Source organism: Lutra lutra, chromosome 12 (genome assembly GCF_902655055.1).
Source record: "Lutra lutra chromosome 12, mLutLut1.2, whole genome shotgun sequence".
In the NCBI taxonomy this organism is placed as follows: domain Eukaryota; kingdom Metazoa; phylum Chordata; class Mammalia; order Carnivora; family Mustelidae; genus Lutra; species Lutra lutra.
Window position 1 is genome coordinate 71,489,272 of NC_062289.1, and position 19,260 is coordinate 71,508,531.

General features: G+C 53.9%; 1 protein-coding gene across 6 annotated transcripts; it reads left to right on the forward strand.

Annotated features, from left to right (window-relative positions):
• Positions 1-261: 261 nt before the first annotated feature.
• On the forward strand, positions 262-18,847 carry PATZ1 (POZ/BTB and AT hook containing zinc finger 1). Of its 6 annotated transcripts, none has more exons than XM_047697465.1 (5): positions 262-1,544; positions 2,947-3,010; positions 9,549-9,720; positions 15,741-15,878; positions 17,343-18,847. In XM_047697465.1, the coding sequence occupies exons 1-5, from the start codon at positions 274-276 to the stop codon at positions 17,759-17,761; spliced, it is 2,064 nt and encodes a 687-aa protein (XP_047553421.1). In that variant the 5' UTR covers positions 262-273; the 3' UTR covers positions 17,762-18,847. The 6 variants fall into 6 exon arrangements, with proteins under 6 accessions (XP_047553421.1, XP_047553422.1, XP_047553426.1 ...); XM_047697466.1 differs by having other exon boundaries at positions 17,346-18,847; XM_047697470.1 differs by having other exon boundaries at positions 15,806-15,878; positions 17,343-17,513.
• The last annotated feature ends 413 nt before the right edge of the window (positions 18,848-19,260 follow it).

Sequence of the window (19,260 nt, forward strand, 5' to 3'; positions counted from 1 at the left end):
GGGAGGGGAGGCGGGCAGGCGGAGAAGAGAGAGGAGCGCTCAGTCCAGCAGGGGTGGGGGCAGCTATGTGGGAGGTGGTGCGCCCTGCCGTCTAGACAGTCCGATCCGGGCAGGGTGCGTGTGCGCTCGGCGCACCTGCGAGACTACAGAGCCCCGGGCCGGCACGTGTGGGGAGTGTAGATACGTCCGTTGCGCCCCGCTTTTCGCTGCCTAGGGGAAGGGAGGGGGGCGGGCAAGTGCCGCGGCCCGGTTTGTGGGGAGGGGGCGGCGGCCATGGAGCGGGTGAACGACGCTTCCTGCGGCCCATCGGGCTGCTACACCTACCAGGTGAGCAGGCACAGCACGGAGATGCTGCACAACCTGAACCAGCAGCGCAAAAACGGCGGGCGCTTCTGCGACGTGCTCCTGCGGGTGGGCGACGAGAGCTTCCCAGCGCACCGCGCGGTGCTGGCCGCCTGCAGCGAGTACTTTGAGTCGGTGTTCAGCGCCCAGTTGGGCGACGGCGGAGCTGCAGACGGGGGTCCCGCTGACGTGGGGGGCGCAGCGGCAGCCCCAGGCGGCGGGGCTGGGGGTAGCCGGGAGCTGGAGATGCACACCATCAGCTCCAAGGTGTTCGGGGACATCCTGGACTTCGCTTACACTTCCCGCATCGTGGTTCGCCTGGAGAGCTTCCCCGAGCTCATGACGGCTGCCAAGTTCCTACTGATGAGGTCGGTCATTGAGATCTGCCAGGAAGTCATCAAACAGTCTAATGTGCAGATCCTGGTGCCCCCTGCCCGGGCAGACATCATGCTCTTTCGTCCCCCTGGAACCTCGGACTTGGGCTTCCCTTTGGACATGACCAACGGGGCAGCCTTGGCAGCCAACAGCAATGGCATCGCAGGCAGCATGCAGCCCGAGGAGGAGGCAGCCCGGGCTGCTGGTGCAGCGATTGCGAGCCAAGCCTCCCTGCCTGTGTTACCTGGGGTGGACCGCTTGCCCATGGTGGCCGGACCCCTATCCCCCCAACTGCTGACTTCCCCATTCCCCAATGTGGCATCCAGTGCCCCTCCCCTGACTGGCAAGCGAGGCCGGGGCCGCCCAAGGAAGGCCAACCTGCTGGACTCAATGTTCGGGTCCCCAGGGGGCCTGAGGGAGGCGGGCATCCTTCCATGTGGCCTGTGTGGGAAGGTGTTCACTGATGCCAACCGGCTCCGGCAGCATGAGGCCCAGCATGGTGTCACCAGCCTCCAGCTGGGCTATATCGACCTTCCTCCACCGAGGCTGGGTGAGAATGGGCTACCCATCTCTGAGGACCCCGACGGCCCCCGAAAGAGGAGCCGGACCAGGAAGCAGGTGGCATGTGAGATCTGCGGCAAGATCTTCCGTGACGTGTACCATCTCAATCGGCACAAGCTTTCCCATTCGGGGGAGAAGCCCTATTCCTGCCCAGTGTGTGGGCTGCGGTTCAAGAGAAAAGATCGCATGTCCTATCATGTGCGATCCCACGACGGGTCGGTGGGCAAGCCCTACATCTGCCAGAGCTGTGGGAAAGGCTTCTCCAGGTGAGGAATGGTGCTCCCTACCCCATGACTTATCCTATTTCTGCCTCATAGGACAGTTTCTTGCTGAGATCGGGGGTGTGGGATTTGTGGGAGTCACTTGACCCTCTAGGGCTATAACAGGTTTGGGAAGAGAATTTTAATGGCCCTGGTTTTGTGGCCAAGAGCTGCTTTCTCTTCCCACAGGGAAGTTCTGTGGCACTAGGCGTGCCCTACTGTCTGTCTTCCTTTGGGCCTTTTGGGAAGGGGCTGGATTCCTCAGGCCACAGCCACCGGGCCTCACCATTCTTCTCCCTGGGCTCCCTTTGTGTTTCCGGCACCAGGCGTGGGGCCCCCTTTGGGGGCGGGAGGCTTTTCCTCCAGCGACTTTCCCTGCTTGAATGGCTGCTGAGGGAGGGACTGAAACAAGTGTATCTGGGACTCCTTATGCTCCGTGCCACCAAATCCCCCCACCCCCACCCACAGAGCACTAGCTATCCTGGATGGGCAGACTCAAGATTCGTCCCTCACACACACCCTCATGGGATCAGGGGGCACAGAGTTCTGTACCCAGAATCTCTTAGCGCCAGAATCTTTGATTTGCTCTGACTTGGTGGCTCCAGAGCCTAACTGGACCCACAGATACCCTCTATGTTTTTAGGACAGAGAGGAGGGGGCCAGAATGTCTTTTTAGATTCACTTATTAGTGAGCCTGCTAGGGAACTGAGAACTTGCCTGGGAGCAGAAGATTGTTTTGTTTTTCCTCTTAAGAGAATATTCAGAATAAAAGGCTGGTTTTAACTTGCCTGGATACTGAGGACCTTGTGGGTATGTGAACCTACGGATGGAGAACTCCCTTGGAGGGGCCCCAACCAGAAACCAGTCTTACCGGTCAGGCAGCCCCTGCCCACCTGCTCTGGCGGGCATCTGGTTTACCAGCCCAGCTGGGGACTTAAGGCTCTATCCCTTGGCCTCTGGGGAGTGAATTCCATCCGGGTGGCATTCATTGGCTGCCCTGGTGGGAGAGGCTGGGGGAGGGGAATACTGAGTTTCTAAGGGGCTTTAGTAAGGACAATGAGTCACACATATCCCCTCCCAGAAAGGCTTCAGTAAGGCAGCCTTGTCTCATTCTAAAGCCACCTCTTCTGGTCCTAGAAATCATTTGAGCTGGGGCAGGGGAGGGGGGGGAATGGGTAGGCAAGGTCAGAGACAAACACTCACTTCCCTTCCCCCTCTAGAAAAAAACCGGGGTAGAGAGGCCTGGGCCTATGGAGCTGGGTGGTGACTTTGTCTTTGTCATGCTGGGATGGGAAAGAGGGAGTCCTCTCCATTGATGTGTGCAGGTATAGGTGGGGAGTCTCGCCAAGTTTGTGGTCCCATCTTTTGAATTCTTTTTTTAAAAGTCTCTCTCGGTTCTCTTTTCCAGGCCTGATCACTTGAACGGACATATCAAGCAGGTGCACACTTCTGAGCGGCCTCACAAGTGTCAGGTAGGGGTCGGGGCCAGAGCAGAGATGGGCTGAAAGAGAATGTTGCTGTTCTCACAGCCCAGCCACAAGCCAGCTGATATGTGTGCTGGGCCGGCTGACTGACCACCACCGCTTTGCACACCTCCCCCTCTGTCCCTCCACCCTCCGTCTGCTTTTCTCCTTTGTTCTTCCCCCCAGCCCCCTCCCCCCCACCGCTGATGTCCCCTCCCTCCTGGTTGCTGGGTCCTGGTTCCCACCCTGTCTCTGTCTTTGCTCTTTTGCTTGGCTTTCCTCTCCTGGCATTTGCCAGTTCCTTGGATGGTGGGCCACATTGCACGAGTGTCGTCCTGGGGGCACTGTCTCCCCATTGGGCCTAGGTTCTGGTTCCCAGCAGTTTGCAGGAGCCACCGTGGTGCGGGAAGCGGGAAGTGTTTGTGAAGAGCTCCTGGTGGTCCAACTAATAGTGCTTCCCCTTGTCTGCCAGGCAGCCTGACCTGGGTTCCTTGAGCTTAGGGCACGAGGGATGGCAGTAGGAATGACAGTGTAGGAGGACGAGAGTGGACGGTCTCATTCTTTGAGCACTGGCACCTGTTTAACCCATCCCGAGCCATGTGTGCAAACAGCCAGGACTTCTGAGGACTGGGGAAGAAGGTGGCTTCCTCTCCTTTTGAGCTCTTTGTGTAGCAGTGGGTAGGGAAGGCTGGGCAAGATTCTTACCCTTGGTTTGTCTGCTTCAGCAATATCTGGGGGCCTTGTGGTACCCAGAAAATTGCATGTCCTCTCCTGGCCACTGAGCGTTCCTGTGTGGATGGAAAACACCTCTATCTTCTCCTTGACCATCCCCCTTCCAGTGCCAAGTTCCTGCCGTCTGAGGGGGAAACAGTGGTGGGGTTCTGGTATAGCCTCTGGTAGGGTAACCTGCTTCTCTTGTCCTGTTGGTGGCAAGGAGGGAGGGTTCAGGGAGACCTGCAGGGAGGAATGGACGTGCTGTAAGTCGGGCATCGAGGGGGCCTGGTGTGGACAGTGTTCACAGCCAGCCAGGCTAGGTGGCCTCCCCCCAAGGACGACGACCCTGGGTGGGCATGCTGGGATCCATCTGTGCCTCGCTGCCTTCTCTCTGTCTCTGATTCTCTAATCACAGAGCACATTCTGACTCCCAGGTAGTGTGCTGAGCAGCCTGGCAGAGTAGGAGGAGCCCAGAGGGCAGTGGGGTCGTGCCCGGTGGCCTAGGGGGGTAACCTGCACTCTCTGCCCTTTTTCCAGGTGTGGGTTGGGAGCAGCAGCGGCCTGCCGCCCCTGGAATCTCTTCCTAGCGACCTGCCATCATGGGACTTTGCCCAGCCTGCTTTGTGGAGGTCGTCCCATTCGGTTCCTGACACCGCCTTTTCCCTTTCTCTAAAAAAATCATTCCCAGCCCTCGAAAACCTGGGCCCAGCACACTCCAGCAGCGCTCTCTTCTGCCCAGCCCCGCCGGGATATCTGAGGCAGGGCTGGACTGCCTCAGAGGGCAGCCGGGCCTTTACCCAGTGGCCTGTAGGCTAGCCTGGACCTCCCCAGAGAAGGTTTTTCTGTGGAGGGGAATGGGAATGGCGGTTGCTCTGAGACCCCTGCTTTTGGGAGAGGCCAGCAAAATGGTTCCTGCCCACCGTGCCCAGCTCCTTCCTGTGTGATTTGGAGTCTTTCCCAGCTCAGGGACCCCAGGGGTAGTAAGGAGCTCCTTTCTGGGCCCCCCCACACCCTCCAGGTTTCTTTCTGGGTTCTCTTGCCTTTTTCTCCCCCTTTAACAGATGGCACCCCTGGGTATCTGTCCTTGCCTGGGTGATTGTAGAGGTTGGTGCTTTCCCAACAACCAAGTCATGGGCTTACGAGCTTCCCCTCTCCTAGCATCACGTCCTGTAAGGTGTGGGGTTTCTAGAATGGGGCTTGGCCACCCCTTCCCCAACTCTAGGGGTGAATTCCCCTCCAGAGGAGAATGGAGCAACTCCAGCTGGGTCAGCCCATGCTGCCCTCTTCCCTTCCCACTCAGACAGGTCCCGCTTTCATTTCTGGCTAGTGAATTCAACTTCTTTGTTTTTGAGGTTTACTAGCAGGTCTGCTCAGGAACTAGACTAACCAGTAGCTTTATACTGGGTCACCCCAATATATGGCTTTGGGGGCTGATAAAGCAGATGTAGATTCCCCCTGCCCCTTCCCGGATCCCAGTGAGATGCCCTTTAGCCCCTGCTGCCTCCGCGGGGATAACAGGAGTGATGATAAAAGTTTTCATTCTAACATTTGAGGCTTTGTGTGTTTTGTCCTTGGTCTCTGTCATAACACTGACATCATTGTCCCTCGGTGTACGTAGGGAGCCTACTCCTGCCCCGCCCCCGCCCTACCCTGCCCCTCCAGTACACAGACCTGCTGGCCCCACCTCCAGCCCCATTAGCCAGAACTCCCGTAATGATGACCCAGCAGGTGAAGATACGCTGGCTGTCCTGCTCTGGGCAGGCTGGCCAGTGTGTCAGCGCTTGGTTAAACAGCGGGGGCATCTGTTTGGCATGGTGTATATTCTGAAAGCATGAGAGGTGAAGAGATGGCTCTATGGGAGTTGGTTCCCTGGACAAGAGCTGGGCCCAGGTTATACCTCTCCACCTTTCCTGATGCCACAGATGACAGAAGGGGCCAGTAAAAGAGACTGGTGCCACAGCTTGAGTGAAAAGACCATCTGAATGTTGGGGTATGAAGCCTCAGGCTTGTCAGTGACACACAAATCTCCTCGGGGCTTGGCCTGAGTGTCCTTAACCGGCTCAGATGCCTCAGGCGCCGCTGCTGGCTTAATGGCCACAGTGGGGCTGGGACATTTCCCCCACATGGAGTTCAGCCTGAAGCCAAGAGACTAGAGCAACTCAAGACCTCTCCCATACTTTTAGTGACCCCACCTCTCAAGGGCTAGTTGGGGTGGTTTGGGCTGGAGGATAGCTCATTAGAGAAGGAGTGAATTGAAGTGAGGACAAGGGGCCTGACACTCCCAAGAAGAAAGGGGCCAGTGAGGCCAATGGCACTGGGCCTCCATGTATTGCCCTTGGACTTTTCCAGGGCTATAAAAAAGACCGCTTGAGAACACACCCCCTCCCCCCACCTCCAGGCTGCCAGACTTCAAAGGCCACCAAAGGTTGGGTGTACGCTAGTGTCCCCAATACCATTTGGGCCCCATTTCTGAGCTGTTCAACTCTTAGGGAAGAAAGCTTTAGGCATTCTGGGATGGGGAGAAATTGTTAGGGGGTGAAGAGAGCATGGCTGAGACTCAGTATTGAGTGGGGAAGACCAGAGGAGACCCAAGCTCAGGGTTGCTGGGCTGGGACCTGGCAGGTGTGCTTCTAACAACAATGCCTGGGCACAGGGCCGAGGCCAAGATGGCAGCCATTCCAAATATCAAGGGTGATCAGAGCATGCTGTCCTGGCTCACTCTTGTCCCATCAGGGTCGCTGTGTCTTCTCTCTGTCTCCAGGATGAGAAGTGCCTTTCTCCTGAGTGGTCCCGCTATACAGATTCTAAGTGTCCCCTTTGAGATCTGTCTCTCCTTTGGCCACTCTTCTGTGTCGTGTGACCAGGCTCTTCATGTTCTGTGTTGTTTGAGCTTCTGACAGGCCTAGACTCGGGCTTGTACACTTCAACAATTCCCCCCCAGAAAACCTTGGGGACTTAGCCATGAAAGGTCAGTTCTGGCTCAGAGAAGCCAACTCCAGCTTGGCATTGTAATACAGTGAAAGTTTTTGTTGTGTTTGTGGGTTTTGGTTTTTTTTTCCCCCCTCCGAGTGGCAGATTTACATTCCTAATTATGTTTGTTCAGGCTAAAGTTAGCTTTCATTCCTTGAGAAATAATCAATGGGGGGAGGGAGTCGGCTTGGTCTGGGATTTTAATTTTGCCTAGCTAATCCCTCAAATGGATAATACACTTGTGGATAATTGAGGTTTGTCTGTCTGTTATCTTTAGGTAGCACAGTATGACAGGCAGTGCTAAGGGATAGACCCCAAAAGGAGGTTGGCAGGAGAAACAAGGCGTTGCTTTCACATTCCCCTAGTGGTGCCTCTCCCAGGGACCGCCGAAAATTCTGAATGTGTGCCTTCACCGCATTTTCTTAAACCTGGCCCATGTTTGGTTCCTTTGACTTCTTAGGCATAGCCCACACTGCCTCTCGTTGGAAGGCTCGTCCTCAGGTCACTGGTTGGCAAAGCTGGCAGATTATCCCCAGATAACTTGTCAGGTGCATCCCCCTCCCTTGGGGTGTTTTTGGAAGCCCTTGCTCTGGTTTACAGGGCTGGTGGGCTGGGTGGAAGATGGAACTTTTCCCCCACTGTCATCTGTGATTGGGTCAAGAGGTCCCTGACTGAGGAGGGGACCACCCGTGGCCAGGAGACCAAGGGCCCATGATGCTTCCTGAGTCACCTGAGTGCTCCAGTTTCTCTGCACAAATGCTGTCACCTCTCCCTTTCAGGGGAGTCCTGGCCACCGCACACACTGTTAAGAAGCATCAGTACCTTTCCGTCACCAGAAGCTATATCCCAGCTGAGTCTGGAGATGGGAAGAGCACTGGCTCAGGGGCTGGTTCACCTCCCAGCCAGCCTGGATCTCCTCAGGCCTCTGTCTGCCCAGCTGTGGAGTGGGGAAGGGAGGAAGACCTCAGGGAAGCCGGGAGGGTATGTTGGCTGCTGGCCTGGCAGCGACAAGGTTTTGACCACAGCTTCATCTAGTAGCTGAGTCATGTGCTTGGGGCCAATCATTCTCCAAACTCAGCTTCCTCATTTGTCAAATGAATCAACTCAGTGGATAAAACAGATAAAGCCAGTATTTCATTAGCAGTAAGGTGTTTGGTTCAAATGGGTAGCAGTTACTTAGAGATGATGACTGAAAGCAGCAGAGCATATCCTGATGCACACAGACATTTGGGACTGGAGTAGGAACCGCAGCGTCTTTAGCCTCAAAGACAGTATCCCATATACCGGCTACTTGCTTTGACTGTATACGGTAAGGATATAAACATTTGTACATGGTGACGGTGATCAGACATTTACCCTGAGGTCCTGGGATCTTAGGAGGTGCCTCTGTCAAACAGACGGCAGGTGCACCTCCATTCTACTGAGTAAATGGGGTGGTGGGTCTTCTTCAGTGGGTTGATATTCGCGCTGTAACGCATTTAAAGGTGAATGTTGCTTTCTTGTAGGAGTTCTAAAATAGTAAGCACACACACACACAGAGAAAGGAGTCAAATTTGACATGAACCTCTGAAACATCTCCATGGAACCAAAATAGTTTTGAAAGTCTCCAGACTGAACTCCCCCAACAACTTCCCTGACATTCTGTGACCTCCAGGGCTAGGGTGCCTGGGCAAGCCCTCAGATGAAGAAGGGCTGTTGGGGGAGAGGTTATGGACTGAGACTGAGTCAGGGCCTCAGGGACAGGAAATGCCTGGGGACCTGAGGCTGCCTCCTAGGATGCCGGTGCTGACCCTCAGCTCCTGAGTCATCCGCTCCTGGGATCTGGCTGAGATCACACCATGGTTTTCTATGGCCACGTTCTCTTGGAGGGTAATAACACGGCCTGTCTCGGAGGGCCCCTGTAAGGATGGACTTAAGGATGAGTGCCCGTATGCCAGGCAGGCGTAGAATGCACGCTCGATCAATGTGGGGTGGTATCATTCTTGTTATTACCAGCAATTCCCCAGCTTAATGTCCCACAAATGCTCCTGAATCATGTGGCCTTCCTTCTCTCTGCTAATTCTCACGTTAGCAGAATTGACATTATCATTTTATAGGCTGCTTTCTCAGTACAAACACCAGAATATTATAAGGAGCTATCTCTGTGCTTTGTCCTGCCTTTCCTTTCCGTTTCCCTGTGGCCAAGACTAATGGCACGTTTGATTTTTTTTTTAATATTTTATTTATTTATTTGAGAGAGAGACAGTGAGAGAGAGTATGAGCAAGAAGATCAGAGAGAGAAGCAGATTCCCCATGGAACTGGGAGCCCGATGAGGGACTTGATCCCGGGACTCCAGGATCATGACCTGAGCTGAAAGCAGTCGCCTAACCAACTGAGCCACCCAGGCACCCTCACGTTTGATTTTTGATTTTGTTTTCTAACATCACTTTTGAATAAAGTGGAGAAATTGAATTCTTTGTACAAAGCAAATAGGGAAAACCCAGGACGGAGGACAGGAGTCTATTCATATGCCTACTTACCTTCTATACGTTCACTCACAGTCGGTGCTACTGAAGTCAGTTCTTCTTGTTTAAGAGTGAGCAAATGCCTCATCCTCATTTTGTAAAGGAGCATGACACCTAGTGTGCCATGTTCTGGGCACGTTGTGGTGGCCAACTCAGGGGTCTCATGAGGAGGCATCATTGGAAATAAGAGCAGCTTACTTGCCTTCTGGGGAGGAAGCGTGGGCCACATGTGAAGCTCTCTTTACACAGAGATTCCCTGCGTTGGCGGGAAACAGATTCTGTTTCCTGGTGTGCTCGGTGGGGAGTCAGGAATGTGATGCCCATTTTCACCTCATCTTGTTTTCCTTTCTGCCCTCAGACCTGCAATGCGTCTTTTGCCACTCGAGACCGTCTGCGCTCCCACCTGGCCTGTCATGAAGATAAGGTGCCCTGCCAGGTGTGTGGGAAGTACTTGCGGGCAGCGTACATGGCAGACCACCTGAAGAAGCACAGCGAGGGGCCCAGCAACTTCTGCAGTATCTGTAACCGAGGTAATCTCCCTGCTATTTCCTCACTTCCAGGGGCTGGGCCTGAGCTTGTGTGGGAGGCCAGGGGTGTCTTGATCACCTTGCCTCAGACTCCACTCCTTGCACGGCTGGCCCTCCCTTCCCACTGAACGATAAACACCTTCATCGCCCAGCTAGCCCCACCTCTTCCTTCCCGTCCTTGGGATGCTTGGAATAGGAGTTCCCAGGAGAACAGCAAGTGGGAATGGAAGGAGAGAGCACGGTTTCCAAGCCTGGGCTCGTTAACACATGTGCTATACAGATGGCATGATGGATACATTTCGTAGACACCACTGAACTCCTGAGGTCAGTGGGAGAGTCGTTAGGCCCCAAGAGGTGGGGAAAAAGGGGGTCCTGCTTGAGAGCTTTTGCTGGCTGATTCACTGGCATGTGAAATTCAACAACCAAGGAAGGAGGTTGAGTCTGGAGATGGACAAGGGGCAGAAAGTTTCTAACAGACGGTCAGAAAAGAGCCCAAACCCAAGTAGACTATGGCCTTGATGAGACAGGAAAGTGGAATGTGCTCTGAGCAGGACAGCGTGCTTGAGGCCGAGGTTGGCCTAGGTGGAGTCTGGCTCTGTGGCCCCAGTGCTGTGTTGATGAAGTCAGGCCTAACCCTGAGCTGCCGCCAGGGCTTGTTGGTGGTTGGAGGGCTAAGGTTTGTGCCGTGCAAGCACAGTGTCTGCGGAGGAGGCTTGCGCCGGATCTATGCTGAAGGTGGTCGGGGCAGCCGTCTGTGGTGGGTGCGAAGATGCTTCTGCACGGTGCGCTTGCTTTGGCCAGGTGCGGACGTTGCTGGGAAGTCCTTTCTCCTGGGACAGTCTTGTCCCGATGCCTCTGGAAGTCTTGGGTATGGCTTAGTGGACTGAGTACTGAACTGGAGTCAGGGGACCCAGGGTTTAGTCCACACCCCTCCTAACTTGCCCTCCTGCCTTGCCCTACACTCTGTGACCTTGAGCTCTCCCTTCCCCTTTCTAAGCCTCAGTTTCTTCATCACTTAAAAGGGGTTAAGAACACCCGCACCTTGCCCGCCTCATGGGGTTGTTGTGATGATCCCAGGAGACAAGGTAGGTGAAAGTTCTCTGAACTCCCCACAAGGAGCTGCACACTTGGGAGGTCCCGTCCTTACACTCTATAACCATGTTAGGAAAGACACAGCTCACTGACTCTGGTTTGGAGCACAACACCCCTGCAGTCCTTGGCTGGCACCTTTGGGGGCCTGTGCTGTCTCCATGTGGCCTGAGGCCACTGGTGGAGAGAGACTGCAGGGTCGCTGGGTGTCCTTGGTGCCCTGGAGCTGGGGCCTTTCTTGGGACTGCACACCTGGGGTTTGCCACGAAGTCCACTGGATATTGGTATTTGTACCACCAGGAAACCTGCTGTGAGAGCGGGGAGGCAGTCATAAAAACTTCTGAAGCGTCTGTCCTATTTTCTGACGTGTCAGTCGGACCCTTTCTGGCAGGAGCTTCCCCTGAGTGAGCAACGAGGTTGTGCGCACAGGGAATTACCAGGCTGTGGCTGACCATCTTGACCGTGGCTGCCCCAGCTCTAGAAAAAAATGGTTTCTTATCTTGCTTCATCCTAACCTGGCTTCCTGAGAGCATCCCCCGCCCCCATGCCTCATAAATAACTAAACTGGCAACATGCTGTCCACAGGCGCTTGGTCAAGTTTTCAAGCCTGAGGTTCTCCATCTGAGAACTGAGGTCAGAGACCAGAGGCAGGAAACCAGTGAGAGTGGAGAAGGATGTTAATGGTGAAACTCAGAGCCTAGCTCAGATTGCAGAGTGGGGCAAAAACTGGATGGGAGACCCAGGGCCACAGCCCGGGGGGGCCCAGCTCAGGAGGAAAGAGGAGCTGAGAGCAGCAGGGAACAGCAGGGAACAGCAGGGAACAGCAGGGAAAGTCGACCCAGTTAGGAGACAGCTGATGTGGCAAAGCCAACTACTGTCGTACGTCATGACTTGGGCAGCAGCCATAGGCCATGTGACTGGGCTGGGGGAGCCAGAAGAGTCAAACCAGAGCCCACCTTTTCTCAGTAAAGCCAAGCCTTGATCTGGATCATAGGCTAAACCCCTTTGGGTCCCAGAGTCAGAATGGGAAGTCCCATTCCTCCAAGAAAACAAAAAGAGAGCTCTGGTCCGGCCCTCCCTAGGCATACAGAAGGAAGAGAAAACAATTTTGGTCTGTATCAGAAGAGAAGGAACAGGATTCTACTTCAAGACTCATTTATTGGGCAGAAGTAGGAGGAGATGACTCCTAAGGAAAAAAAGAAAAAGAGGAAGAGGAAGGTGGTTTATCCAGGAAGAGGATAGGGATACCAAAGACATCAAGACCCCAGAATCAGAATGCAGAAAACTCTGGGTCATCCTTCATCCTGTCCACCACCAAGGCTGTGATACAGGACAAGGTGCCAAAATAAATGAATGTACTTGTCTCCATAAGGGTTCCAGCAAAGGCTGGTGTCGGCCAGATGGTGAGATGGTTGCGGCTGGATCTAGTGCCTTTTGAACCCCTTCAGTAGCAACAACTTCACTACTGCAGATCTGCCATTCTTCGCCACACAAATGACTCTTCGCCATGAAGCACGAGAGAGAACAGAGGCAACCTGCTGGCTCTTAACCACACATTTGAGACAGATGACCTTGTCTTTGTCCTAGAGACGTACCGGACTGTGGGGCATACCATCCATAGAGGAAGATTATTTGCAGTGGAAGGAGTTCTGATGGCTAGAAAAGCTTGTCTCATTTGCAAATCAGGAAATGAGTTGAGTTGAACGGTGGGAAGGAGAGAAAGACCTGGTTGAGCGCCATGATTTTCTTCCTTACTTTCTAAATTTCCATAGCAGGGTCTTTGTATGTGCACATGTACTGGTATGAGAAAGAGGGATGGCTTGTTGGAAATCTGCCTTTGATGGAGACAACATTAGAACTCAAACATCGGGGCGCCTGGGTGGCTCAGTGGGTTGAGCCGCTGCCTTCGGCTCAGGTCATGATCCCAGGTCCTGGGTTAGAGCCCCACATCGGGCTCTCTGCTCGGCGGGGAGCCTGCTTCCTCCTCTCTCTCTGCCTGCCTCTCTGCCTACTTGTGATTTCTCTCTGTCAAATAAATAATAAAATAAAATCTTTAAAAAAAAAAAAAAAAAAGGACTCAAACATCAACGCTTAAAGGTAGAAGAAGCCTTCTCCACGGTCAGAGGTGAGCACACAAGTTGTTACCTGTGGCAGTCACAGACACAGACAGCCTGCCACCGCCCTGGACTGAGCTGATACAAACCTGCTTAGTGCCTCCCTCCAGCACAGCTCTGTTGGGCATGACTCCGTCAGGGTTTGGACAAGAAGAAAGCAGTCCCTGACCCCTGGGTGGATGTGAAACTTGTAAGAGGAGATTTGCTTCTGGAGTGCAAATTGCAGTGTGCCGAGCAAGAAAATGCAGTGCAGGAATAGTAGCTTTGGTTGTAAATTCTTCATCTTTGGAGTGCGAGGGAGGGCGACTTGTTGGCTGTAGTGAAGTCACGTGTGTGCTCACTGTCTTCGTTGTTCTGGTGCCTGGATCACGCTGCCTCTTTGGTTCGTGGTTAATCTGGTGAATGGGCAGGCGAGTTCAGAATTCCGGCTAAACATTTCTGGCTTCAAAGATACATTCTTCTCAGAATTTCGACTACTGTTTTAGCCTAACATTTGGCTGCTGAGTGGCTCTGTGTTTAAGTTCTGGGCTTTAAGTGGCAGCTGTGGATCCACTCGTACCACCCTGCCATGTGGTTTTGCTATAGTTAGTACAGTCTGCAGCTGGGGTAAAGTCAGGAGGACCCAGCCATGTGTTCCTCAGACTGTTTTTCAGGAAAACACAGCAAATTTTCATTGAGCATCTGCTCTGTTCCCCTAGTAGATCTCTTCCCACAGGGAGTAAATATAATAATTCCTGGTGCCCCTTCCCTCCTTTCCCGTTCCCTTTAATCTCAGTGGACCTGCCCTGGTACACCGTGGAGAGGGCCTCACACCACTTCAGAAGCTCCACAGGGATTCAAAAGCAAAAGAAAATCCCTTCCAAAGTGGTGTCATGGTGTCACTGGAAAGTTGTGATACCTTATGCTGATTGCCAGGGGTCATAGCACCAGTCCCAGGGGCAGTGCTAAGGTCCCCTTTCCTGTTGGCTTGTCCCTTCATTCCTGACTGAAGCCTCCCTCTTAGGGATGCTTGTATGGGACCCTTTTAAGCCAGTCTGTCCCCCGTGATTGGCCCAAGGCAGACTACTTGGTCCCAGCACAGGACAACTCGCTGTGCTAGGCAGGGCAGGACACCAGCAACTGGACCAGCCTAATCTATAAAGTAGCTGCATCAGGAATGAAAGGAAAATTCACTCAGTCCCCCCTTCCTCCAAAACCACCAGCTGCCATCACCAGGGGAGTATTTGTTGAATAAGATTTCCACAGGTTAGCTCCTGTCTGCTAGCAGCTGCCGTTCTAACCCACCAATATGGCAGAGAAGCACAGAAGTGTAAATGATGATAACAAACCTACCGCTGAAATTCAAGGGATGGTTCCAGGGCCAGGGCCCACTGAAGAGTCTGCTCGGCTTAAGGACATGGTGGCACAGGGTCCTGGGGTTGGAGCCCAGGTTCTGCCGTCTAGTAGCTGCACGTGTGACTGCAAGTTACTTAACCTCACCAGCCCTCTTGTTTCTTCATCCACGAAATAGGTGTACTCACAATTTCTAGCTCATAGGGTGGCTGGGGGAGTTCTACGGAAGAATGCATGCAGTGTGCTGGGCCCTGGCACACCATTAGCACTTACTGAAAGTGAACCTTTATTACTGTTCCAGCAGCATTTGAAAGGCCATGACAAATCGGATTTTTAAAAAATAAGTCTTATGCAGACATTATACAGTACTCCGCAGCCTCTGACCTGTTAAGAGTGGATCCCACTGTTATCCTAGAACTGTAATTTTCAAGGGGAATAAAAGCACTTGAGAATGTGTCAGCCACATCTGGAGTAGATTAAAGGGCCCTAGCGCTCCAGGCGGACCTTATGCTAAAATGCTTCAGTTCCTGCTGAAGGCATGTTCTGAGCCTCGACCACGGTGGAGCTGGAGGACACAACTTTCTGCAAAACCCAAGTCCGTATCCTTTGACTGGCCTACCTGGTTTCATGCCCTCAGACCTGTGGCTGGTGTGGAAATTGGCCCAAGATCTACTCTGCCTGAGACGCCACCCGGCTCCAACTGACCGGAGCCTCTGGGTTGGGCTGCTGCAGCCTCAAGAGGGCTAGACGGCGCCTCCTCCAAAGTAAAGACAAAGACGATCCCGACGGCTGCTCCAAAACCCAACCAGAAAGATGACCACGAATAAGATCTGACTGAGTCCCTTTAGCGTAACTTGCTATTTCTGTTGTTCCTCGGAAGGTCTGAAGAGTTATTAAATCCAGTTATTCTGAAAGTGAGAAAGTAGCAAAATAGAACATGTCCTGCTAGCTAGAAGAAGGGAGACTTCTGGAGGCCATCCTTCGGGATTTCCTCTTACCTCCGTCTGGTCTGTTGTGCAGTTTACCTTACACGTGTCGCGCAGGCATTCTCTTGGCTGGCATCCTGTGGCTGCCCTTGAGCCTCATGACTTTTCTGACGACATTTCTAGCCGTGGTCTCTGCAGCTGACCTGGGGCTGTGAGACATCTTCTCCAGCCACTCACTACTGAGGCACCAAGCAAGCCTAGAGGCGTTTGGCCTCTAGCCCTGGCAGGAGCAGGATCTCAGGCCACGCTTCCAGCCGGCCTCAGTCCTCCACCGCAACCTTGCAGAGCGGGCTCTGCAGAGAAGCCGATCAGAGGACAGTGCCACCTATCCTGAGCCAGGTGGCTTCTGTGGTTGCATCCGTCTTTGAACCAACAAGGGGGCCCCTTCTAGGTGCAGCTGACCTGGGAGTGCTAGCCAGAGCGGCCAGAGGAGAGGCATGGGGGAAGCAGAGAGGTATCTCTGTGCTGGCCGCGGGATCTCATCTCCTTTTGTCTTGTTTAGGTTTCTCCTCTGCCTCCTACTTAAAGGTCCATGTTAAAACCCACCACGGTGTTCCCCTTCCCCAGGTCTCCAGGCACCAGGAGCCCATCCCGAATGGGGGAGCAGCGTTCCACTGCGCCAGGACCTATGGCAACAAAGGCAAGCGACCCCTTGCTCTGCACTTTGCTTCTCTGCGCAGACTGTGTTGTGGGGGCGCTGGGCCGGGCGTGGGGAGGCGGGAAGGCTGCCGGCTTGCTGGCCGCCTCAAGGAGGCTCTGAGATCTGAGTGGCAGTGGCCTCCAGGACGAAAGTCACAGTGGGTATCTCACTCCAGGGCCGTGAGTGAAGCTTTAGGGCACTGCCAAGATCCAGCCCCCGCCTCCTCTTCCCCAGCCCTCCTCCCTTGCTCCTGGCCAGCCCCCACCATCTGGAGCCCTGCAGGGATGCCCCGGGCCCAAGGCTGAAGACAAGCCCTGCATGATGAGTCACTCTGGGCCTGTCCGTAGCCTGTGGCCTTTAAGGATGGTGTGGAGCTGTGGCTGAATGCTTTCTTTTCCTTCTACCCTGTGGGCAAGGGGGAGCCAAGGACTGGCTTCCCCCTCTGTAGAGGTGACTGGTTGCTGTGAGCGGCCCTTTCTGGAGGGCCTCTGGCTGCGTTTTTGAGATGCATGGCGATAAATGAGCTACGTGACTGCCTCTGACTTGGAACTGGTCTGCAGAGAGCTCCCCAGGCCCCACCTTCACTTGTTGTCTCAGGTTGTTCTGTGGTATTTCACGTTGTCGCCTTGGGGATGATGCCAGGGGCTTGGCAGATGGCAGAGATGGCATGCTCCACGCTCCCATCACAGACCTCCCTTCCCGGCATGGCTCTTTGAACCCAGGCAGGAAGCTGCTGATCGGTGGACTGCAGTGTGGGCAGGGCAGGGCAGAGCAATGACGATTGTCTCGAGGCCCAGCTTGTCCTGAGCCATGCGTGGGGAGAGTCAGCTGACTGAGTTGTTCAGAGTTGCTTTTTAATCTCTATGCTTTGGCCGCTTGGCCTTGGGTAGGTTTTGGCAGCAGGAAGGCGGTGAGGGCAGGGCTTGTGTTTGCAGCATTGGGAAAAGGACTGGCTTTGGTCTCAGCCACCAGGGGGGTCTGCCGGGTTGAGGACCTCTAGGCTCTGGTTCTGCCTTGCTAGGGCGCAGCTAGTCTGGTGTGGAGGTCAGGCCATTGCTGTACCTGCTCAGCATCCTCAGAACAGCCGTCTTACCCCCAAGGGCAGCCAACAGAGCACCTAGGAACTGGGGGGGTCTCTGAGTTGTTCTGGGTGGAAGCAGTGGAGGTCCCCTCTCCGTACCCTCTTCCTTGAAGCAGGCTGAGATGGTGGTGAGCGATACACGTGCACCTGCATGAAGAGTCCGCGGCGAGGGAGGCTGGCAGCCCCAGGGCCCTGCTGTCTCACCCCTGTAGGCACACCAGGCTCCCAGACTGACCAGCTGAACCTCCGGGGGTTCTGCCAGGGTGGTGGCTGGCCATCCGCTGCCCTCCACAGGCCTGTGAGCTGGCCCTTCCCGACCCCTCCAGGAGGGGGCATCTCCAAAGCCCGGCCTCATCTCTCCTATGTGTTTTGTTTTTTCCTAGAAGGCCAGAAATGCTCACATCAGGATCCGATTGAGAGCTCCGACTCCTATGGTGACCTCTCGGACGCCAGTGACCTGAAGACGCCCGAGAAGCAGAGCACCAATGGCTCCTTCTCCTGTGACATGGCAGTCCCCAAAAACAAAATGGAGTCTGATGGGGAGAAGAAGTACCCCTGCCCTGAATGCGGGAGCTTCTTCCGCTCTAAGTCCTACTTGAACAAACACATCCAGAAGGTGCATGTGCGGGCCCTTGGGGGCCCCCTGGGGGACCTGGGTCCTGCCCTCGGCTCACCTTTCTCTCCCCAGCAGAACATGTCTCTCCTCGAGTCCTTTGGGTTTCAGATTGTTCAGTCAGCGTTTGCGTCATCTTTAGTAGATCCTGAGGTTGACCAGCAACCCATGGGGCCTGAGGGGAAGTGAGGCAGATGCTGTGTCCCCACGGAAATGGCCACCGGGGACTGCTGAGAAATGCTGTGAATGCGGAGGGAAGTAATGTCTTTGGGTTCTGTAGCTGAGAGATTTTTATTCGTTTTTAACTCCCCCTTCCCCCCAGCCTATCACCCCCCACTTCCCCTCCACCACCCATCCCCCTCAGTGGTCTTTAGAAATAGATTCTCATCTGATACTCTGCAGGAATATCTGCGAGACCTGGTATGGGATAAGGGCAGAAAACACTACATAGGCCTCCAGGGCAACACCAGTCCCGGTTTCTCTAATGGGCGGAAGCTGGAATTTCTGGTGCTCAGTTCTTAGTGACCCCAATCCCAAACCCACACCTGATGGCATTCTGGGACCGCGGTGATTTGGGTCCCCTCCCCCTTCTCACATCCTTCAAGAGAAACCACATCTAGGGTCTCCACCCACTTACACAAATACAGATGCCCAACTGTTTTCAAGGAAGCTGGAAGCCTACAGCATCCCATGGACCATGGGGTGAATGCCCTCTGAGAGCCCCTGAGCTTGACTCTTGACCTGGAGGGCCCCAGACCTTTCTCTGAGCCCTACATGGAGGCTAGCATTTTGCTACTAGGACAAGCTCAGCTATTGAGGACACCCCCACCCCAAATTCCAGTTCTTATGTGATTTTCACCATTCAACTTGCTGTTGGGTTTTAATTCTCTAATTATTATTATTATTGTTATTATTTTTTAGGACCAGTTGTAGTGAATTGCTACTGAAAGCTATCCCAGGTGATACAGAGCTCTTTGTAAACCGCAGTCACACGTTAGGGTTAGTATTAAACTCTGTTTAGATGTACCATAATTAACTTGGCTAGTTGATTGTTTGAAGTCTATGGAAGAAATAGTTTTATGCAAAATTTTAAAAATGCCAGTCTGATCAGGGAGATATAGGGGGTTTCAATGTTGTTGGTAGCCAGGAAGGCAGGAGAGCTGGCAGGTGGGGACATCGTGTACCTCGGCTGTGTCACATGTGAGCAGGCCCAGGTTGACCTGGTGATGTGAATTGATCTGATCAGACTGTATTAAAAACATTAGTACGTTAATCTACGTGCTCCCCTGAGTCCAGTTTTTCAGCCATAGGTGGGGGGCCCTTCGGAATCCAGAGGGAGGGCACCTGGGGTGGAGCTGGGATCCCAGGAGACCTCTCTTCCTCCTCTTTGCATCAGCTGCAATGGGACTGATAGGTAGATGTTCCCACTGAGGACCCAGCTGCCAGCATTCACCCGTTTGTTCGACAAATACTCACTCCTTGTTGTCCTCACTGCTGTGCGCCAGCCCCAGCCTCAGATCACCTTGGTGAGCAGGACACCTTTGTGGAGTTTACTGGGAAAGAGACTGTTAACAAGTAAGCAGATTTAACCATGAGTTCAGGTAACAAGAAGTCCAGGGAGAAAAACCGGGCAAGGTGAGAACAGTGACAGAGGAAGGGTAGGTAAGTGGTCCAGGAGGGTGAGGGGC

What these genes read in the sequence shown, in the direction of transcription:
- PATZ1 (XM_047697465.1), top strand. Translation starts at nt 274, where the DNA reads ATGGAGCGGGTGAACGACGCTTCCTGCGGCCCATCGGGCTGCTACACC. An exon ending in CTGCAGTATCTGTAACCGAG is followed by an intron (nt 9,721 to 15,740) that starts GTAATCTCCCTG and finishes TGTCTTGTTTAG; the next exon opens with GTTTCTCCTCTGCCTCCTAC. An exon ending in CAGGACCTATGGCAACAAAG is followed by an intron (nt 15,879 to 17,342) that starts GCAAGCGACCCC and finishes GTTTTTTCCTAG; the next exon opens with AAGGCCAGAAATGCTCACAT.